General features: G+C 41.9%; 4 protein-coding genes across 4 annotated transcripts; all 4 read left to right on the forward strand.

The window, feature by feature from the left end:
* The first annotated feature begins 5,983 nt into the window (after positions 1–5,983).
* Positions 5,984–7,146, forward strand: LOC110186742 (uncharacterized). Its single transcript, XM_020956007.2, has one exon. The coding sequence runs from the start codon at positions 6,162–6,164 to the stop codon at positions 7,035–7,037; it is 876 nt and encodes a 291-aa protein (XP_020811666.2). The 5' UTR covers positions 5,984–6,161; the 3' UTR covers positions 7,038–7,146.
* Positions 7,147–8,261: 1,115 nt separating this feature from the next.
* LOC110186580 (chymotrypsin-like protease CTRL-1) lies at positions 8,262–10,232 on the forward strand. Its single transcript, XM_020955793.2, is given in 4 exon segments — positions 8,262–8,716; positions 8,771–8,942; positions 8,998–9,086; positions 9,089–10,232. Coding segments are annotated over 4 exon segments (1,365 nt in total). The 5' UTR covers positions 8,262–8,494; the 3' UTR covers positions 9,971–10,232.
* An 846-nt stretch (positions 10,233–11,078) lies between these two features.
* Sp212 (Serine-peptidase 212) lies at positions 11,079–13,962 on the forward strand. The gene is made up of 4 exons (XM_020955487.2): positions 11,079–11,335; positions 11,428–11,596; positions 11,955–12,714; positions 13,498–13,962. Exons 1-4 carry the CDS (start codon positions 11,132–11,134, stop codon positions 13,904–13,906), a joined length of 1,542 nt encoding a protein of 513 aa, XP_020811146.2. The 5' UTR covers positions 11,079–11,131; the 3' UTR covers positions 13,907–13,962.
* A 2,082-nt stretch (positions 13,963–16,044) lies between these two features.
* Positions 16,045–17,526, forward strand: LOC110186587 (uncharacterized). The gene has a single exon (XM_086839927.1). It carries the CDS (start codon positions 16,473–16,475, stop codon positions 17,355–17,357), a length of 885 nt encoding a protein of 294 aa, XP_086696053.1. The 5' UTR covers positions 16,045–16,472; the 3' UTR covers positions 17,358–17,526.
* Positions 17,527–17,530: the final 4 nt, after the last annotated feature.

Below are 17,530 nucleotides of genomic sequence, written 5' to 3' on the forward strand. Positions count from 1 at the left end.
ATGCTGCGCGCTGATGGTAATAAAACGTTTAGTGCTGTTAACTTGCGAGTGATTTCCGGTGGAAGCAGAGAAACGAAGGGAAAACTAGGGGAAAACCGTGGAGGGAAAGAGAAGGCACAAAACTTTGTTGTTATTGTTGCCGTCGATATTTGAAAAGTTGCTCGCTAATTTCGCTTAAGGACTTTAGCAACTGAAATTTGCCGTAATTAACAGAAACGTTTGCATTTTAATAGACTTTGCATAAATTTTTGTGTTAAGTTTGGAGTTCAAGCCCAACGCGGCAAGAGGTAAAGGGTTAGGGAAACATTATGAATAAAGTTATGCCATAATCGATAAGTGGAATTGTGTACCACGGGGCGGATGTGGAATGCGTGCGGGCAGGCACATCGAGTATACGCAACGTTGGCCAGCCAAGGAGAGTGTGTGTGCGTGTGTGGACGTGCAGTAAAGCATGACTAATGACAACTTTGGCCAGCCATGTACACGCCCGTGTATATGTATATATCATTTCGCTTAGCAAACAAATAACAAATATCACTGACTGGGACATGGCCAGAGAGCGTTGAGCGTTGAGCAAAATAAAGACAAATAGTGTGTAGCTTTGAAATGTTTTCATGTTGCCTTCGTAGATAAAATGGCAAATTGTTGCACACTCGACCGAAAGAGTATATTTTCTTCGATTTACGAGAGCTTCTTTGATGTTTTAGTCTTGTTATATCCTGGAAGGGTATTATAATCTTAGTTAGAACTTTAACATTTATTTTAGAACGATCTAAACTTTTTATGTTATCTTAAATATAATAAGATACTTAGTTTGAAAGAAGGAATTTTTAATTTTCTTTAAGATTAACATTATATAAATATTAATGATCCATTATTTATGATTGTCTTAGTCTTATTTTCAAGAGAATTACCTTCAAAACTGTGTTTTTCCAGTGTTTCTCCTCCATCCTTCTTCGATTTCCTTTCGCTGCTGTATAAATAAATGCCGGGAGAATACAGCGCACATTTGCAACATTTATTGAGTCGTTGAACGAGTTGAATGAGTTTGGGTTTTTATTTTTAAAACGACGGCTGAAGCTGGAGCAACCGGAGCAGCGTCAGGCCAAGACTAAACGAGCGAACACAGTTTAAATATTGATTTACGACCAACACACACAAATCGAGGGGGCGGTGGCAGCGAGAGGGAGAGTTGGGGAAATGGACAAAGGACGACCGCAAAACAATGCCAGGCAGCTGGAATTTGTGTTTTAAATTATGACCAGACGAGAATTTCTATTTAAGTATAAGCAATATGTAATTTCCCCTGCGGCCGGCAAAGAGTTTTGTGTGTGAAACTAAGGCGTTAATGGCTGTCAAGTACACGGTTTTTAAGCTTCAATATTGGTAAAATGGTGTGCTTACTTTATTAGTTCATAGAGATTAGTTATTATTAAGACTGGAAATTAACTAATATATTTCAATATTGTCTCCCTGAGATCAATAACAATGCTTTCGGCTAAGATTCTGCCAATAAGCCAAGCCAAATACACAAAGTGAGTCCATAAATTGGGTCCTTTATGAGGTCGTCTGGTCCCTGTATCCTCTTCTGGCCAGATTTGTAGTTGGATGCCCACAAAGGAATAATCAGCAGCTGGGCCAGACACTGCCCAAATTTCGATTTGCCATTGCAATCATTAGACAGTGGGCTGTTCCGGCTTCGGGGCGAAAATTGAATGTCAAGTACAGGGGGCAAGGGAAGTTCGAGACTGCCACTCTCCTGCCTGCCTGCAGGATGCGGCAATGCAATATGCAAGGATGCTGCGGAGCACTAGGATGCTGGGGATGGGGCACAACGAAGCTAGACCCATAAGACGTCCTGGCTGGCGAGGCAGACAAAATGCGCAAATTGGTTTCACTTGGCAGGACAAGCGTGAAAGCGATGTTGTCCTAGTCGCCGCTTTTCCCGCTCGACTGCAGCTGCAAAAACTTTGCTTAACTTGCGGCAAAAACTTTCCCCCAGAACTCGTTGCGCATACGCCGCGTAGTACGATGAAAACGCGCCCACATGGCGTATGACAAATGTTCGCAAATCGCTGTGCCCGAACACTAGCCATTAGAATAGATTAGAGGAGGCTGTGTGTGGGGGCTTTGGGACTGGGACAGGGTTTCGTTTTGGGATTGGTTTTGGGATTGGGACTGTGACTGGGACACTGACTGGGATGCCAGCACTCAACACTCAAGGTGTTGGTAATCTGGTCCTGACCTCCGATTATTATGATTGAGGCCTGTTGTGCGCTGCCCTCGAGTGTCGTAATAATTAAATGGAATAATTGCCGGGGCCAGCCAGAAATTCATCACGCCCACCAACCTTTGCCTGGTGGAGATCCACTTAAAGGAATTTTAAGTCATTCTAAATTTAATTAATTATTTCTTTCTTTAGCTTATATAAATATATAAATATACATCTTGTTGAGGGATAAATAAATTTCATGGTTTTTAAATGCTTTACTTACATACTAGCTTACAACAGCTTGCAATGTAAATAATAACTCAAAGGCATATGCAAATATTTTTTTTTATATTTTACATAAAAACTTATAAAGCCTATTTTAGTGAAATATTTTTCTACCTGTATATTGGTGCGTACCGCCCTCGCTTGGCATTTAAGGTGGCAGACTCATTTGTAAGCCAGTCCAGGTTTGTCCTGGCCCCAAGAATCTCCTTCGAGCCATGTCGCTTTGTTCCTGGCTCTTGTTTTTCTTATGAATTCCTGACCTTGAGCCGAGTTCAGGATGCCTGCCTTCACACATCCTGTGGAAATTTCAATGAGATCTAGGTCCATGCGTGTCCCACGCAATTTATTTCCTGCGAATGTTGTCCATTCTCGAGCCTAAAATAACAAGAACTGAATATATAAGTTCACGACACATGTATATGGCGTTGTGAACCTATTTATCAATGGCTTTGCCTTTTCGGCAGCTAAGATTTAGGGGTTTCCGCTATACAAATTACCGTGAATATAGTTTACACATTTTAAGTTAAAAGTGTAAATAAATGAAATAAATTATAAATATTTAAAAATGGTAGTAAGTTTTACCCCTGTATGGTATTATAATATTAGTCAGAAGTCTATAACGAAGTGAAGGAGTCATTTCCGACCCTATAAATCATATATATTCTTGATCAGCATTAAAATCTGGATCGTTCTAACCATGTTCGACAAAAATTTATTTTTTTCGAAAATTTGAAATTTTTATAAGGGTTACATCATTAAAATTGTCAAAAATTGATAAAAATCCTAATTTTTGTAAATTTAAAATTGAGTATGCAGATTTGTTAAACTACTAAAAACTAAGATAAGAGTGATTTCCGAATTAAAATTAATACTTTTTTGGCTTAGTTATGAAATTTCTAAACTTTGATTTGTAGACAAATTTTTCACATGAAAAGATGGGTAAATATTGGGTCAAATAACTATAGTCAGAAGTTTGTAAAACTATAAATCATATATGTTCTTGATCAGCATCAGAATCAGCGGCAGTTTCATAAATTCGAGACTGTAAGTTAGTGATTTCCAATGAGAAAAAAAGCGAGAATCTTTCGATGATTGATGGCGGGAAGGCGTCTGCATCAATCACGCCTCTTGGGCTTTAGGGCTTTAGTCATAAATTGATGTCTGATACTTACACTTCAACACCTACTGAAGAGACCTCATTGCCGCTTTTTAAGCATTCCGCTTGAGACTAGCAGAAAAATATATAAAAAAATGCCAAGGAGTGATTATTCATAGAGGGAAAACCTCGAACCGCGAACGGGGTCAAAGTGCATTCACTGGAAAAGTTTCAGCGGTTTATTTTTGAGGATGAGGCTGCGGTGAGCGCAAAAAAATACGAACAAAATATCTACTTTAACTTGTGTTTATTTTGTCCGTTTGATGTTGTGAGGCTGCTGTTCTCCATTTGTCGAATGCTTAAAGCCATTTGAAAATGATTGGCTTTTATGTCAATAAGCGTCTCAGCTGTCCTTAGGATCTTTTTCTCTCCCTCTTTTTTCCCTGACCTTTTTTTCTGTGCTTGTCTCTGGCGTTGTCGCTTTTTCCAGGGTTTTTTTCTGCCTTTTCTTCTGGCTTTTCCTTTGGTTTTTGCACTCGCGGTATTCTCTTACAGTCTGTCGTTGTTTAAGTGCCCTCAATAAAATACAATAAATATACACATAAATTTTTATATAGAACATCACGCATATATATGTAAGTACAATGTAGAAGAGAGCTTGTTTGAAGGTTCCGCAAAAAAGTTGTCGCGTTTTAATAGGCCAACAACAAAAAAGTAAACAAAATATAAAAAGAAATAAAATGTAAACACTGCTTTGGGTCACTTAAAGTTCTTATATTTTTCCAGCTTAAATTTTCAGTTTCAGCCCAGGCAGCTGCCATAAATCTTTTAGGGGCATTTAGGCAGCTGGCAGCTCAAATCCGTATTAAAATACAAATCAAATCTTCACACTGCCAAAGGGAAAATCAAATTTGCAATAAGTTTGCTAAACATCGAAGCGTAAAATAAGCATTCATCACTCAGTTGTCCGTATATTGTTGTTTTTTTGGGCTTGTATAAATCGGAATTTAAACCTTTTTTTTTTGAGAGAGCAGCACGCACAATTGATTTATGAAAATTTATTGCACACATGCGAAAAACCAGGACACCGAACCCTTGAACAGTGCTTCAGGTGAAGTATTGAGGGATATTACATTTGAATAGTTAATAAAATAATACTTAGGCTTTAAACTCTCATGGCTGAAGTAGAAAATGGTAATTTTATAATAAAAGAAAATATCTTATGTATATATTACACCAGTATGGCTGCCTCCCTTTTGATTGGAGACATTCGCCTCCTGGCGATAGGCAACATTTTTCGCTGTGGAAAAATTAAAGCTGTGTCAGGCCGTCGCGACAGCAATAAAATCAGAGCCATAAAAGCTAATGAGCCCGAAAACTCGTCGCCGTTGTCACAGCCATCGCAGCATCGTCCTCCGATTTGGACCAACTACAAGTACGTATGGCAAGGGAACTGGATATGGAGATGGAGATGGAGCTGGAGCTGTTGCTCCTGCTGCATTCCTTTCGTAAAATCGAATCCTCCATAAAATGATGGCGATCGGCGGCTACCTACGGCTGGGAATGCCATAAAATGTGATGCTGATTCCCTGCGATTCATCTGATGATGAAAATACTTGCCGTTCTCGCCGTTATTGCCTCTGTGAGTGCGCATAAATTGAGGTACTAGTGGCACAGGCAAACAAACAAGTTAATGTCTAGGAAAAGGCACAGGGAATTTGCCATATAAGGGATCTCGGGAAAGGTAGCTGATTTATGTGTCGAAAATAAAACGAAATTTCGGGCTCATACAGTGAGGGAAATTAGTCTTAAATACGCTTAAATATCGAGGTAAAATTAATGCTTTTTGGCTTAGTTATGTGGTTTTAAGACTTTGGTTTATAGGACAAATTTTCATATTAAAATATAATTAAATATTGACCCAAAGAATAGCATAATAATGTTAGTCAGAAGCTTGAAAAGAAGTGAAGGAGTCATTTCCGACCCTATAAATCATATATATTCTTGATCAGCATCAAAATCTGAATCGATCTAGCTATGTCCAGACAAAATATATTTTTTTTTTCAAAAATTTGAAAATTTTATAAGGGGTTACATCGTTAAAATCGTCAAAAATGTATAAAAAACTGTACATTTTTAATATTTAAAATAGAGTATGCAGATTTATTAAACTACTAAAAATTAACATAGGAGTGATTTCCGAATTAAAATTAATGCTTTTCTAGCTTAGTTATGAGATTTTTACACTTGGATATGTACAACATATGTGAACAGTAAGGGAAATCAGTTTAAAATCTCTAATTTTGTGTGATTAGTAATTAATGAATAATAATATTTCAAATTGATATTTTAAAGAATTTTCTGTTAACATTTTCCTAATAAATCTTTTGCAAGTTTTGGGATTTAATTTCTGAAAGTGTTTGTTTCCAGTAGGCCGCCTGTGAGTCGTCAGTTGAGAAGTGAAATCGACTGAGCATTGGAAGCCATAGGGAGCTCCCCTCGTTTCCACTTGGATTTACTCGCTAAGCGGCAAAATTACCAGAATTCAAATTCCCAGTTGCTGCCGCCATGAACGATCGCTGTGTGAACTGCCAGGAGGCCCAGACGGAGTCCTTCAAGGACCATCGCACCCTGGATGGCTCCTTTTTCGACGGCCTGTGGCCGCTGATCCTGGATAATAACCGTTGTCGCATTATTGCCAGTAAACAGGAGGAGCATTTCGTGCCGCAGGAGCCGTTCCCACACTTAAAGTGGCACACGTTCCTGGCCCAGGTTGGCTATCCCGGCTACGATCCGACACATGAGGTGCGCTGCTGTGCAAAGGAACAGGAGGAGGAGTGCCCGGCTGTCCAGGAGGTGGATGGTCAGAGTGATTACCAAGGCCGTGGTTCCAAGGCCATACTGCCCATCGACCGTCAGGTGGATCAATTGCGGATGCAGCAGGAGCGCCGCCAGAGATTGGCTTACCAGTTTGCCAACAGGCGCTTCCCCTGGACCATGCAGACGCCCAGCCACGAGCTGGGCTTCGTTTTAACCGAGGAGCTGAAGGAGAAATTCAAGGGCAATGCCATGGAGCTACAGATGCTGCAGGCCATACACGACCACGACTGCCACCTGATGATAATCGACCTAGGCACTGAGGTGGACATCCAGGACTGTCGTCGCTGGATCAAGTTCCGGCCCTACATCCAGCTCCTGGCCCTGTGCCACAAGGCGAGCATGGAGCGCTCGGTGCAGCTGCTCGATGTCTTCCACACGCTCTGCGTGGAGGAGTCGGTGGAGAACTCCTGGCACGACGAGCTGCAGTCTTCCCTCCGCACAGGCCACAGTCACGCCGTCAAGACGCAGTTGCTCAGAGGGTGTGGCGAGTCGATAGTCTTTGTCTTCTCCCGCTACCGCGGCATCTGCACCTGCGACAACTTCAAGGTGATCCGGCGGACCTAGCACTGGCTTCGATAGCATATTTAATTTCATTTCGTTTGTATTTCGAGCAGAGGAGTTAGTTTAAATTAGAAAAGTGAAAAAAATTAAATAAATTGATGCTGTAAATCAATATTAAAATGCTATTTATTAGGGAGGATTCTTTAAAATCATTGAGTTGTATATCGAAAGGATATACCATATATGATATAAATACTTTCTTTCCCATTACGTTAACTTAAGACCTTAAGCCTAGTTCCGTTGCATTTCCCCATTCACTCTGCCTAATTTGACTCGATTCGATTTTCCTCAGTTGAAGTGGCGCTCCAATTAGGCCTGAGACGCACTGCCTCCTGCCACTAGCCACTTGGCGTCCGATTGTTGGCGCCACCTTCTTCCGACGTGGTGTCAAAGTGCCTCCTGCCTGCCAAAAACTTGAGCCCTCTCGCAAACAACAATTTTCTTGGCCAAAATGTACGTGCAGCAGGAGAAAAGAAGCGAAAATTTCGCGCCAAATCTCAACAAATTATTACAAAGCTTAACAAACTTGGAACTGATTATAAAAGTTGAAGAAGAAGGCAGGCGGCGGGGAAATGGGAAATGGAAAATGGGAAACAGGCGGCCACAATGCAAAGAAAATTGAGTTGCGGGTGTCGCGAAGTTAGGGGCATTTGGCTCCTTATCTTTTTGTTTCCTTTTTTTGTATTTGGTAAAAAGTAAAAGTTTGCCTCACTTTCCATATAAACACATCCGCATAAGGCATCACCTTGCATTATATTATTAAAAGTTGTGTCGATAAGCAGACCTATAAAGTATTTCCCTAACTAAAAATCTAACTGAAACAGGAAAAGAAAATGTCTTAGGGAAACCGCAGCTCGTATACCCTTGAAGTCTGCGATGAATTCTTACCTTTTAGGTAAGATTCTTTAACATTTAGAGGCACTGCCAAGTAGGAGAAACAGTCAAGTCATTTACTTCAATGTTTCCACGCATCTTTGCTGAATTCAGCAGAATAATGTAATAATACTAATGATGTGATAATACTATGTTAATATAATCAATGTAGTAGAATGTACTATTATTTGCTAGGCTGAAATTGAGAGATTTTACATTTAAAACAATTAGAAAAAACCAGTATTTACAATGTTCTCATCTAAGGAGCGTGGCTTAGCGTACGGGGATAAGCTGCAACATCGTGTTCGAAAGAGCGATCTCCGATGAGAAGAGAATGTGCTATCTCTATAAACCAGATTCTGGCCAGGCTGGGATTACCAAACGCTTCCCCTGCCCGTTGATAAGCCAAGCGTTTTCTCTCGCGAGCAGCAGCCACCAGTTCACCTGGAACAGCGCGTGGGCAAAGCCCGGAATCTGTCAATGGGGCTGTTCCGCAATCTGGCGAGAGATCAGACGAGCATCGAGCGGACTGCATTCCGGTCTCAGTTCTCGTTGGGCTTCCATCAGCATCGGTGCTAGACCGCGCAATGGCAATCCGTTCCCTGACCTTGCTCCTCGGCCTTTGTCTCCTCAGTGTGTTGTCGTCACTGGGGGCGGAGGCGTTGGAGGTGCCTGCGCACAACTGTGAGAGCTACTTCTCCTACTACCGCCGCGGCAACGGGGAATATTATGGACTCTTTACGGCCCCGCGAGCCGGAATCAATAGCTTTTCCTGGGAGGTCATGTTTACTGCCCACGGAACGGGTCAGGTGAGCGAAGAACGGGCAAGTTGGAAGTCATACTCACTACTCAATGCTTTTCAGGCACACACTGTTAGCAGCCTGAAGCCATATCCCAGCAAGGATGAGGCCTTCGAGAACATACACAACGGGGAACGGGGCCAAGTGTTCGTAGACTTCCAGGACTTTGGCAACGAGCTGCCAAAGTTAACCCGACTGGAGCTCAACGACCAATTGCTTTGCTCCAATTCAGAGTGTGAGTACTTGTAAGTAAATATGTAATTCCACGATCTATAGCATCTCTTTTACAGATGATGCTCCCTCGAGCACGATGACCCGACGCCAGTCCATGTCCACTACCTCGCCCATACGCCAGAAGTCGGAGCCAAGCCCAACGCGTTACCCCATAGTCCAGAAGTCAGCGCCAAGGACAACGCCATATCCTCGTCGAATCCCTTTGTACCGTTTCCAACCAAGCCAAAACCGGAAATTACTCCCCACATCCACGAGTCCGACTACAGCGAATGCGGTATGGAGGGCTTTGCGGCGCAGCAGATTGGAGGCGACCTCGTCACCCGCGGACAATATCCCTGGATGGCAGCCCTCTACGAAGGCGGCGCCACGGCCACCTATAAGTGTGTTGTGTCCGTCATCTCCAAGCGAACGGTGATCACGGCGGCCCATTGTGTCTACGGCAAGTCCGCCAGCCAGCTGTGGGTGTACTTGGGGCGTCACGATCGCTTCCAGAACCCAGAGGACAACGCCGACTTGGTCGGTGTGTCCAGTGTGCTTACTCCGCCACAGTACAATGGCAATCCCCTACCGGACGCGGATGTGGGTCTGCTAGTGCTGAGGCAGGCGATGGAGTACACCAGGTACATTCAACCGCTCTGCATGTGGAGTTCCGGGATGAGGGTGCCGGCGAACGAGGGTGACACCGGATCGGTGGCCGGATGGGGATATGATGAGACCGGAGAGAAGACACGCTTCCCGAAGGCAGTGAGTGTGCAGCTGGTGCCGCGGGACCAGTGCCTGAAAAAGATGAAGCGGGCCCAGGACTTCATCACGCGGAGGACGGTCTGTGCTGGGAACACACAGTCGCACGGTCCCTGCTTCGGTGACTCTGGAGCAGCGCTAATGGTCCTGCGGAATAATCGTTGGGTCCTCCGAGGAATAGTTTCCATATCGCCGAGCCGGGGAGGCAGCTGCGATCTCAGCCTGTATGTCATCTATTGCGATGTTTCCATGCATATCGATTGGATACAGCAGAATATGGTCTCTTAGGATCTATTCTTGGAACCAAGATAAGGAGGGGATGATGATTAAGGAGAGTAGAGCAACGAATTTATAATAAATATTCTTATCGGTTAATTGAACCCGTGGAATCTCTTGTCACTGAAGTCAAACAAACCAGTTGAAGCTGCCCGGAGAATTTTCCCAATAAACGCGACTAGTTTCGAATACCGGATTTTTGCATAATTATTATGATTATTAATAGTCATGTATTACACGCTTTAATTACAATAATAAGATTTAATATACTCTATCAGTTTCGTATTGAAATTCTTTATTTAGCAACTAAGTTTACCCTATTGGAACTTATGTTTATGCTTGTGATTAGTGTTCAATTGTCTAATGGGTTTTTCGCTGTTTAAAAATAACTCTCTCTCACTGCTTTTTAATTCGCGAAACCCAAAGAGAATTCATCATGTATTTAATTAGCACGAGATATGTTTACAACTCATTGGGAATTTTTCACTCAAGAGCGAACTAGCTTATCAGTCTTTGAGTGGTTTTGGCTTCCAGGTTTTCCAAGATCGTGATCAAGTCTGGTAATTTGAAATCATATTGATATATAGAAATCAGAGAGAATGAAGATGTTTTGATTTGTTTTGTTTATACAACGATTTCTTTATATTCTCGGTGGGGGGATTTTTATTTTCCACTCAAAAAGCAGCTGAGCGGAATGCTTCCCATTAAATAAGGGGGTATATCAGGCTTTATTCATACTTATATTTAAATAACTCTTAAGGTTCACAGTATTGAAATCAATAATTAACTTATGTTTACTGTTGTTTTTGAACAAATGATAATTTTGATTAAATAATAAAATGATTCAAGACGTTAATCTTTTTATTGCCGGAAAACTCTTTCAAATTAAATAAATAAAAACCAATTGATAACTGTTACGTATTTTGTATTTTTTTACTTGGTTCAATGAGTAGCTTCTCAGCTCCCAGTCTCCATTCAGAACTTCTATTTATTTTGCTGGAAGCCGTGTCTTATTGGCTCTGCACGATGCGGAATTTCCAGTTTGAGCGCTCAGTGAGTCAGACTCCGCCGCCTGTTGAGGCTCTCTGTGTGGCTACCGAGCGGATCCCCTTGGTGGTGGCTTCATTTCATCGTCGTTGCTCGTCGTGTGTGGATCCGAGATTCCGGAAAGGCATGTTAGTTCCGGAGTGGATACTATTGTTCGTCCCATTGATCGCCGTGGCCGGTGGCCAGCTGCTGCCGGAGAACGCCTGCCCGCAGTACTTCCAGTATGTGAACGATGCCTTCAGTGGCCTCCAGGGCGAGGTGACGCTGCCGGGCCTGACGCGGGGTCGCAACCGCATCGATCTGCGCCTCACGCAGCGGGGTGATCATGATGTACGACCTGGCCGCCGAACCAATCATCTGCCGTATGACCAACTGACCACTGACCCAACCACTTTGCCTCCCTGCTTCTCTGCGTTCCACAGGCCTCCACCGTGGGCGGTCTAAGCCCCTATCCGGATGAGAGCACAGCCCGGTCCGGCAACGGGCCTTCGCGATTCCGGCTCTACCTAAGACCGGACCCCACAACTGGCCTGCTGCCCAAGCTGTCGCGTCTCTCCTACAACGACCAGTTGCTCTGCTCGGCCAGCGAATGTGAGTACACACCCCAAAATAGCAACTTTGAGCGACATATGAATGGAACTTGAAATCTGTTTTATTTTGCTAGTTATTATTAGCTTTAAGATTCAATGGGACTTCTGCCATAAATTTTCAGGAATACGTTTTATACGTTCTGTAAAAGAGTCTTCTATAGTTAAACAAAAGAGAAGTAGTCGCAAACAATTAATCAATCAAATATTCAAGTCTTTGGTTGGCTGAAATATTTCTTAAATAAATAAAAATAATAATGAAATTATTACGCTTAAAAGAGGCAATAATTTATCATAATTTTAAGCCAATATTAATGTTTTATAAATACACCCGCTTTGAATATTTTCGAGATCAATTTCAGATGGTCCGCCAAACAGTTTCTTCAATCGATTCTACGAGATTCAAATAAGTGGATCGCTGGACCCGCTGCCTGCCAGTTCTTCGGGATTCATTCCGTTTCCCAGAGATGGCTTTGATGTGGATGTACAGAGCATATTCTACCCCTCCGGTGTCAGCAGCAGCAACGATGTCTGGTCCAGCTTCACTAGCAATAGAAGGCCACCAACGCAGGTGTTTTGGCAGACGCCAGTGAACATCATTCCACCTAGCAGGAGACCTGTCGTGACGGTTATTCCACCACCAGAACCTGTGCCCAGCATCCCCAGTGCTGCTCCACCGCCACCCACTGCTTCCACCACTGTTGCTCCTGCTGCCACACCTTCTGCTTCTCCTCCATCAGTTCGCTTCAATCCGCGATCGCCTTCGGAGCAGGAGATCTGTGGAGCGGAGGGCAGCACTACTCCGTTCATCCACAACGGCCAGGAGTTTCCCCGTGGCCGTTATCCCTGGCTGGCAGCCTTGTTCCACAAGACCCCAACGCTGGAGTTTAAGTGCGGCGGTTCCCTGCTCTCGGCCAGCATCGTCATCACCGCCGCTCACTGTGTCCACAAGGTGTCCGAGACCCGGGTGGTCATTGGTCTGGGGCGCTATGATTTGCTGGACTACGCCGAGGATGGGGCTGAGATGCGGAATGTCCGCAAGATGGTCTGGCATCCAGAGTACAATACCCGGGTGCTATCCGATGCGGACATTGCTCTGGTCACAATGGTGCGGCCCGTGGTGTGAGTATATTTTACAATTTGTTGTATACCCTTGCATTTCATAATTTAAGTCAGAAGTACACAACGCAGTGAGGAATACATTTTCTATCCTATAAATCATATATATTCGTGATCAGCATCTATAGCCAGATGGGTTTATTTTATAAGGGGTCACTTCATTGATTTGATAACCTAATGAAAACTAGTTATGATAGATTTTCATGATCCAAATGCATACTACAAGAGTGTATTTCATGTTATTTTTTATTTAAAAGAAAAATGAAGATTCGATTAAGTCATATTCAAGACTGCTGTTTAGGGTTTCAAGCTTTTGCTTTATGAGATATCCTAAATATTACGTATACGAAGTGTTGCCTTGATGTTGATGTGCATTTTTATTTAATCTTAAAAGGGAATTAAATTCAAATAAATTACAAGGATTTTTTAAACCATTTAAAAAATTTTTAATGCTTCAAATTAAAAGGCTTACAAATAAAAGCCTTTTATTTAGAAAAATTACGTATACGAGGTGTTGCACATGCTTAACAACATAACTAATAATTAGCATGTAAATAAATAAAATAAAACAGCTAACTTTCGAAGATTAAAAAGTGACTATCAAGTGACTTAGTAAATAATTATATATATATTAATCAGATAATTATATTAAATTAGCATCACATTTTAATTTAAGGAAACCTGCGACTAAACAGTGATAATTTATTACTCACCCAGAGCTTAACAAATGCATTTTCAAGGTTCATTAATAACTTTAATAATAATCACATAATATCTCTGTAACAGGTTCAACGACATCATCGGACCCATTTGCCTGTGGACGGCGGAGGCGAGTGCCACGGTGGCCACTTCCGGTAGCATAGCCGGCTGGGGCACAGACGAGGCGGGCAACCTGCCCACCAAGTACCCCCGGGTTGTGGAGGCACGCATTGCCACCGCCACGGACTGTGCCAGCACGTGGCGAGCGACGGCGGTCACGGATCGCACATTGTGCGCCGGCAACATGGATGGATCTGGGCCATGTCTGGGTGACTCTGGCGGCGGACTGATGGTGCGCCGGGGCAGTCGCTGGATGCTGAGGGGTATCGTGTCCTCCGGTGAGCGGGATCCGGCCGGCTCCTGCAAACTGACCCAGTATGTGCTATACTGCGACCTGTCCAAGCACCTCGAGTGGATCAATGACAATATCAGATAGTCCGGATTGTACGCTCAAGCAATTAGATTAAATACACCCTCTCCCCTTTAACAAAAGCCACGACCCGTGCGTTCCATTGTATGGTGATTTCTGGTCAAACAGGTTTGCGACTCATACATTTCTTTACCAATTATTGCGCTAGGTTTGATGGATGATCCCTGAGTTTGGGCAACAAAAAATATTAACACGCTTATCACAGGTTGCCTGACCAGATATTGCAAAAAAGTTTGGAATACCCACCTGGAGTTTGTAAGAATTTATTTGAATTAGTTGCTGTAAATAATTAAAGTCATCTCAATGATCAGATTTTGGGATCTGAAGTGCTCTACACTTAGTGCTTTACTGATTTCTTCCAGTAATTTAATTATTCTGTAAAGTAATTGCTTAAAATATAAAGGTAAATAGATTTTCTATTTCGTCACACTTAGCATTGATCTTTTATATATATTTACTTAACTACCAATTCATGTTATTTTTATACCCCTTCAGGGTATTTTCATTTCAGTCAGAAGTCATTTCCGACCCTATAAATTATATATATTCTTGATCAGAATCAACAGCCGAATCGATCTAGCTATGTCCGGACAAAATAAATTTTTTCTCAATTTTTTCAATATTTTATAAGGGGTTACATCGTTAAAATTGTCAAAAATGGATAAAAATCCTAATTTTTTTTTTATTTAAAATTGAGTATGCAGATTTAATATACTACTAAAAACTAGCTTAGGAGTGATTTCCAAATAAAAATTAATGACTTTTTGGCTTAGTTATGAGATTTTTAAATTTGATTTGTAAAACATATTTTCATATAAAACAAGAAAGGAAGCTAACTTCGGCACGCCGAAGTTTATATACCCTTGCAGATAGAACTTCTATGAATAGGAATCCATACAATATAAATTATATATACTTGTGTTAAAAAACAATGAAGTAATACCTGCTTTCATTTCATTCACCTATACATATTATATTTGCAGTTTTACATTCACAGATTTGCATTTTTCCTCTACATCAAACGATCGTTTGTATGGCACCTATATGATATAGTCGTCCGATTTTTATGAAATTTTCCACAAAATTTTAGACTTATATAAAATGGCTATACCTCAAATTTGATGAAAATCAGCTGAAAACTAAAAAAGTTATAAATTTAATTGTATTAATTTCTCGATCGTTCCTATGGGAGCTATATGATATAGTCGTCCAATTTTCATAAAATTTTACACAAAATTTTAGAATAATATGAAATGGCTATATTTCAAATTTGATTAAATTCTGTTGAAAACTAAAAATGTTATCGCCACCGCGATTGTCAGTCTTCCGACAACAGCCACTGCCATTCTCATTCCTATCAAATTTCTCGATCGTTCCTATGGGAGCTATATGATATATTAGTCCGATTTTCATAAAATTTTACACAAAATTGTAGAATAATATGAAACGGCTATATCTCAAATTTGATGAAAATCTGTTGAAAACTGAAAATGTTATACTTTTTAATTGAATTAATTTCTCGATCGTTCCAATGGGAGCTATATGATATAGTCGTCCGATTTTCATAAAATTTTACACAAAATTGTAGAATAATATGAAATGGCTATATCTCAAATTTGATCAAATTCTGTTGAAAACTAAAAATTTTATAATTTTTTTTGTAAAACTTTTCCGATCATTCCTATGACAGCTATATGATATAGTCGTCCGATCCGGCCCGTTCCGACATATATACGAGTGAGAGTATATAGAAGACTAACTGCAAAGTTTCATTCAGATAGCTCCAAAACTGAGAGACTAGTTTGCGTAGAAACGGACAGACGGACAGACGGACAGACGGACATGGTTAGATCGACTCGGCTGTTGATCCTGATCAAGAATATATATACTTTATATAGTCGGAGGTGCCTCCTTCACTGCGTTGCAAACTTCTGACTGAAATTATAATACCCTGCAAGGGTATAAATATAGATAAATATTGGGTCAAAGAATAGGATTTTAGTTATAGGCAGAAGCCTAGAGCGATGTGAAGGAGTCATTTCCGACCCTATAAATCATATATATTCTTGATCAGCATTAAAAACTGAATCAATCTAGCCGTGTTTGGAAGAAAATAATTTTTTTCATTTTTTTGAAAATTTTATAAGGGGTTACATCGTTAAAATTGCCAAAAATTGGCAACATTTTTAATATTCTAAAATTGTATTTGCAGTATGCAGAATTATTAACCTAAAAAAAATTAACATTGGAAGAGTTTCCGAATCAAGTTTAATGCATTTTTGGATAAGTTATGATATTTTAAAACTTTGATTTGTCTTAATAATTGTCATTTAAAAAACCAATTCAAAGAAATTAAATAATTTAATCATTGTAATGAACAAAACAATAAGTGAGCATTGACCACGTGCTAGCAGCCCACTGAACGTCATCACCTGAATCAATATTTGCGGGAAGCAATATTTATAATTCCAAATATTTACAAATAATCGATCTTTCAACGTGTGTCATTTTATAGACTAAATCCATATAAAGATTAGTACGTTTCCGAACCTCTTAGGAGGTGGTTGGAACGATGCAGCGGAGCTTGTGGCTGCTCCTGCTCCTAGCTCTAGGCGGGACCAATGCCAAGGAGCCCAAGAACATCCGATACGAAACGGGAAACCAGGGAACTGCAGGAATAGAACCGGAAGGAGAATCGGAACCCCTAAGCGACAGTGGTTATCTGATAATCCAACCAACCAGCGACCTACAGAACCAGAATGCCAAAACGATTACCGAATTTCGGGAGAAGCTCGACAACGCTGTGGGGGGAATCCTTTCTGATTTGCCTGATACCTCCAAGAAAAAGAGAAGGCAAGCCCTGCAGGAAGCACTAAACACCTTGACTGGTCTGAGTCTGGCTCTGCCCAAGCTGGAAGCAAGCCTCAGTGACATCGGGCAGCAGCAGAAGGTGATTGTCCGGCTCTTCAGGCACCAGGAGGAGTGGCGCTTCTGGGCAGCGGATCAAGTGCGAAAGGTGATGGAGTCCACGGAAGGACTCCGCACAGCGGAAGCTGTCACCGTCACCGAAGAGGTGAACAATCGCTACAGCACCCGACTGAGAGGCTGTGCCGGTGACTTCATTTGGCTCCAGATCCGTTTTAACCTGGATGTGGCCAAGACCCTCGACAGTTTGCATAGTCCGACGGATCAGTTGATTGAGGCCAGCGGGAGATGTTCCAGGATCAGAGCCAAACAGTGCCACAAGGCGGTGAGAGATGCCGCCGGAGGACTTCAGCTAGCTCCACAGGATCTGAATGATCGCTGGTCTGCATCCGATCAGCTAAAGGAAAGCCAGTCCACAGCCGTTCGCTGCATGGAGCAGGCCTTGGAGGAGTACACGGAAGAGCGTCTGCTCACGGAGACCTCGTTGCAGGATGTTATCCAGGACTATCGCGAGAGCATCCCCATGGGCTAAGGGATACATATAGGGGACGCACCAAGCACATATGCAGGACATAGAGAGCACCAATTATATAGCACATAATCAGGACATTCAGAGCACCTTTAGGCAAGCACATAAGCAGGACAGTTGTGACACAAAATGTAGGCTAAGACAGCATAATAAAAACCGCATTAATAGTGCAGTTT

Source organism: Drosophila serrata, unplaced genomic scaffold (assembly GCF_035046125.1).
Source record: "Drosophila serrata isolate PLE 108 unplaced genomic scaffold, ASM3504612v1 contig_382, whole genome shotgun sequence".
NCBI classification, from domain to species: Eukaryota; Metazoa; Arthropoda; class Insecta; order Diptera; family Drosophilidae; genus Drosophila; species Drosophila serrata.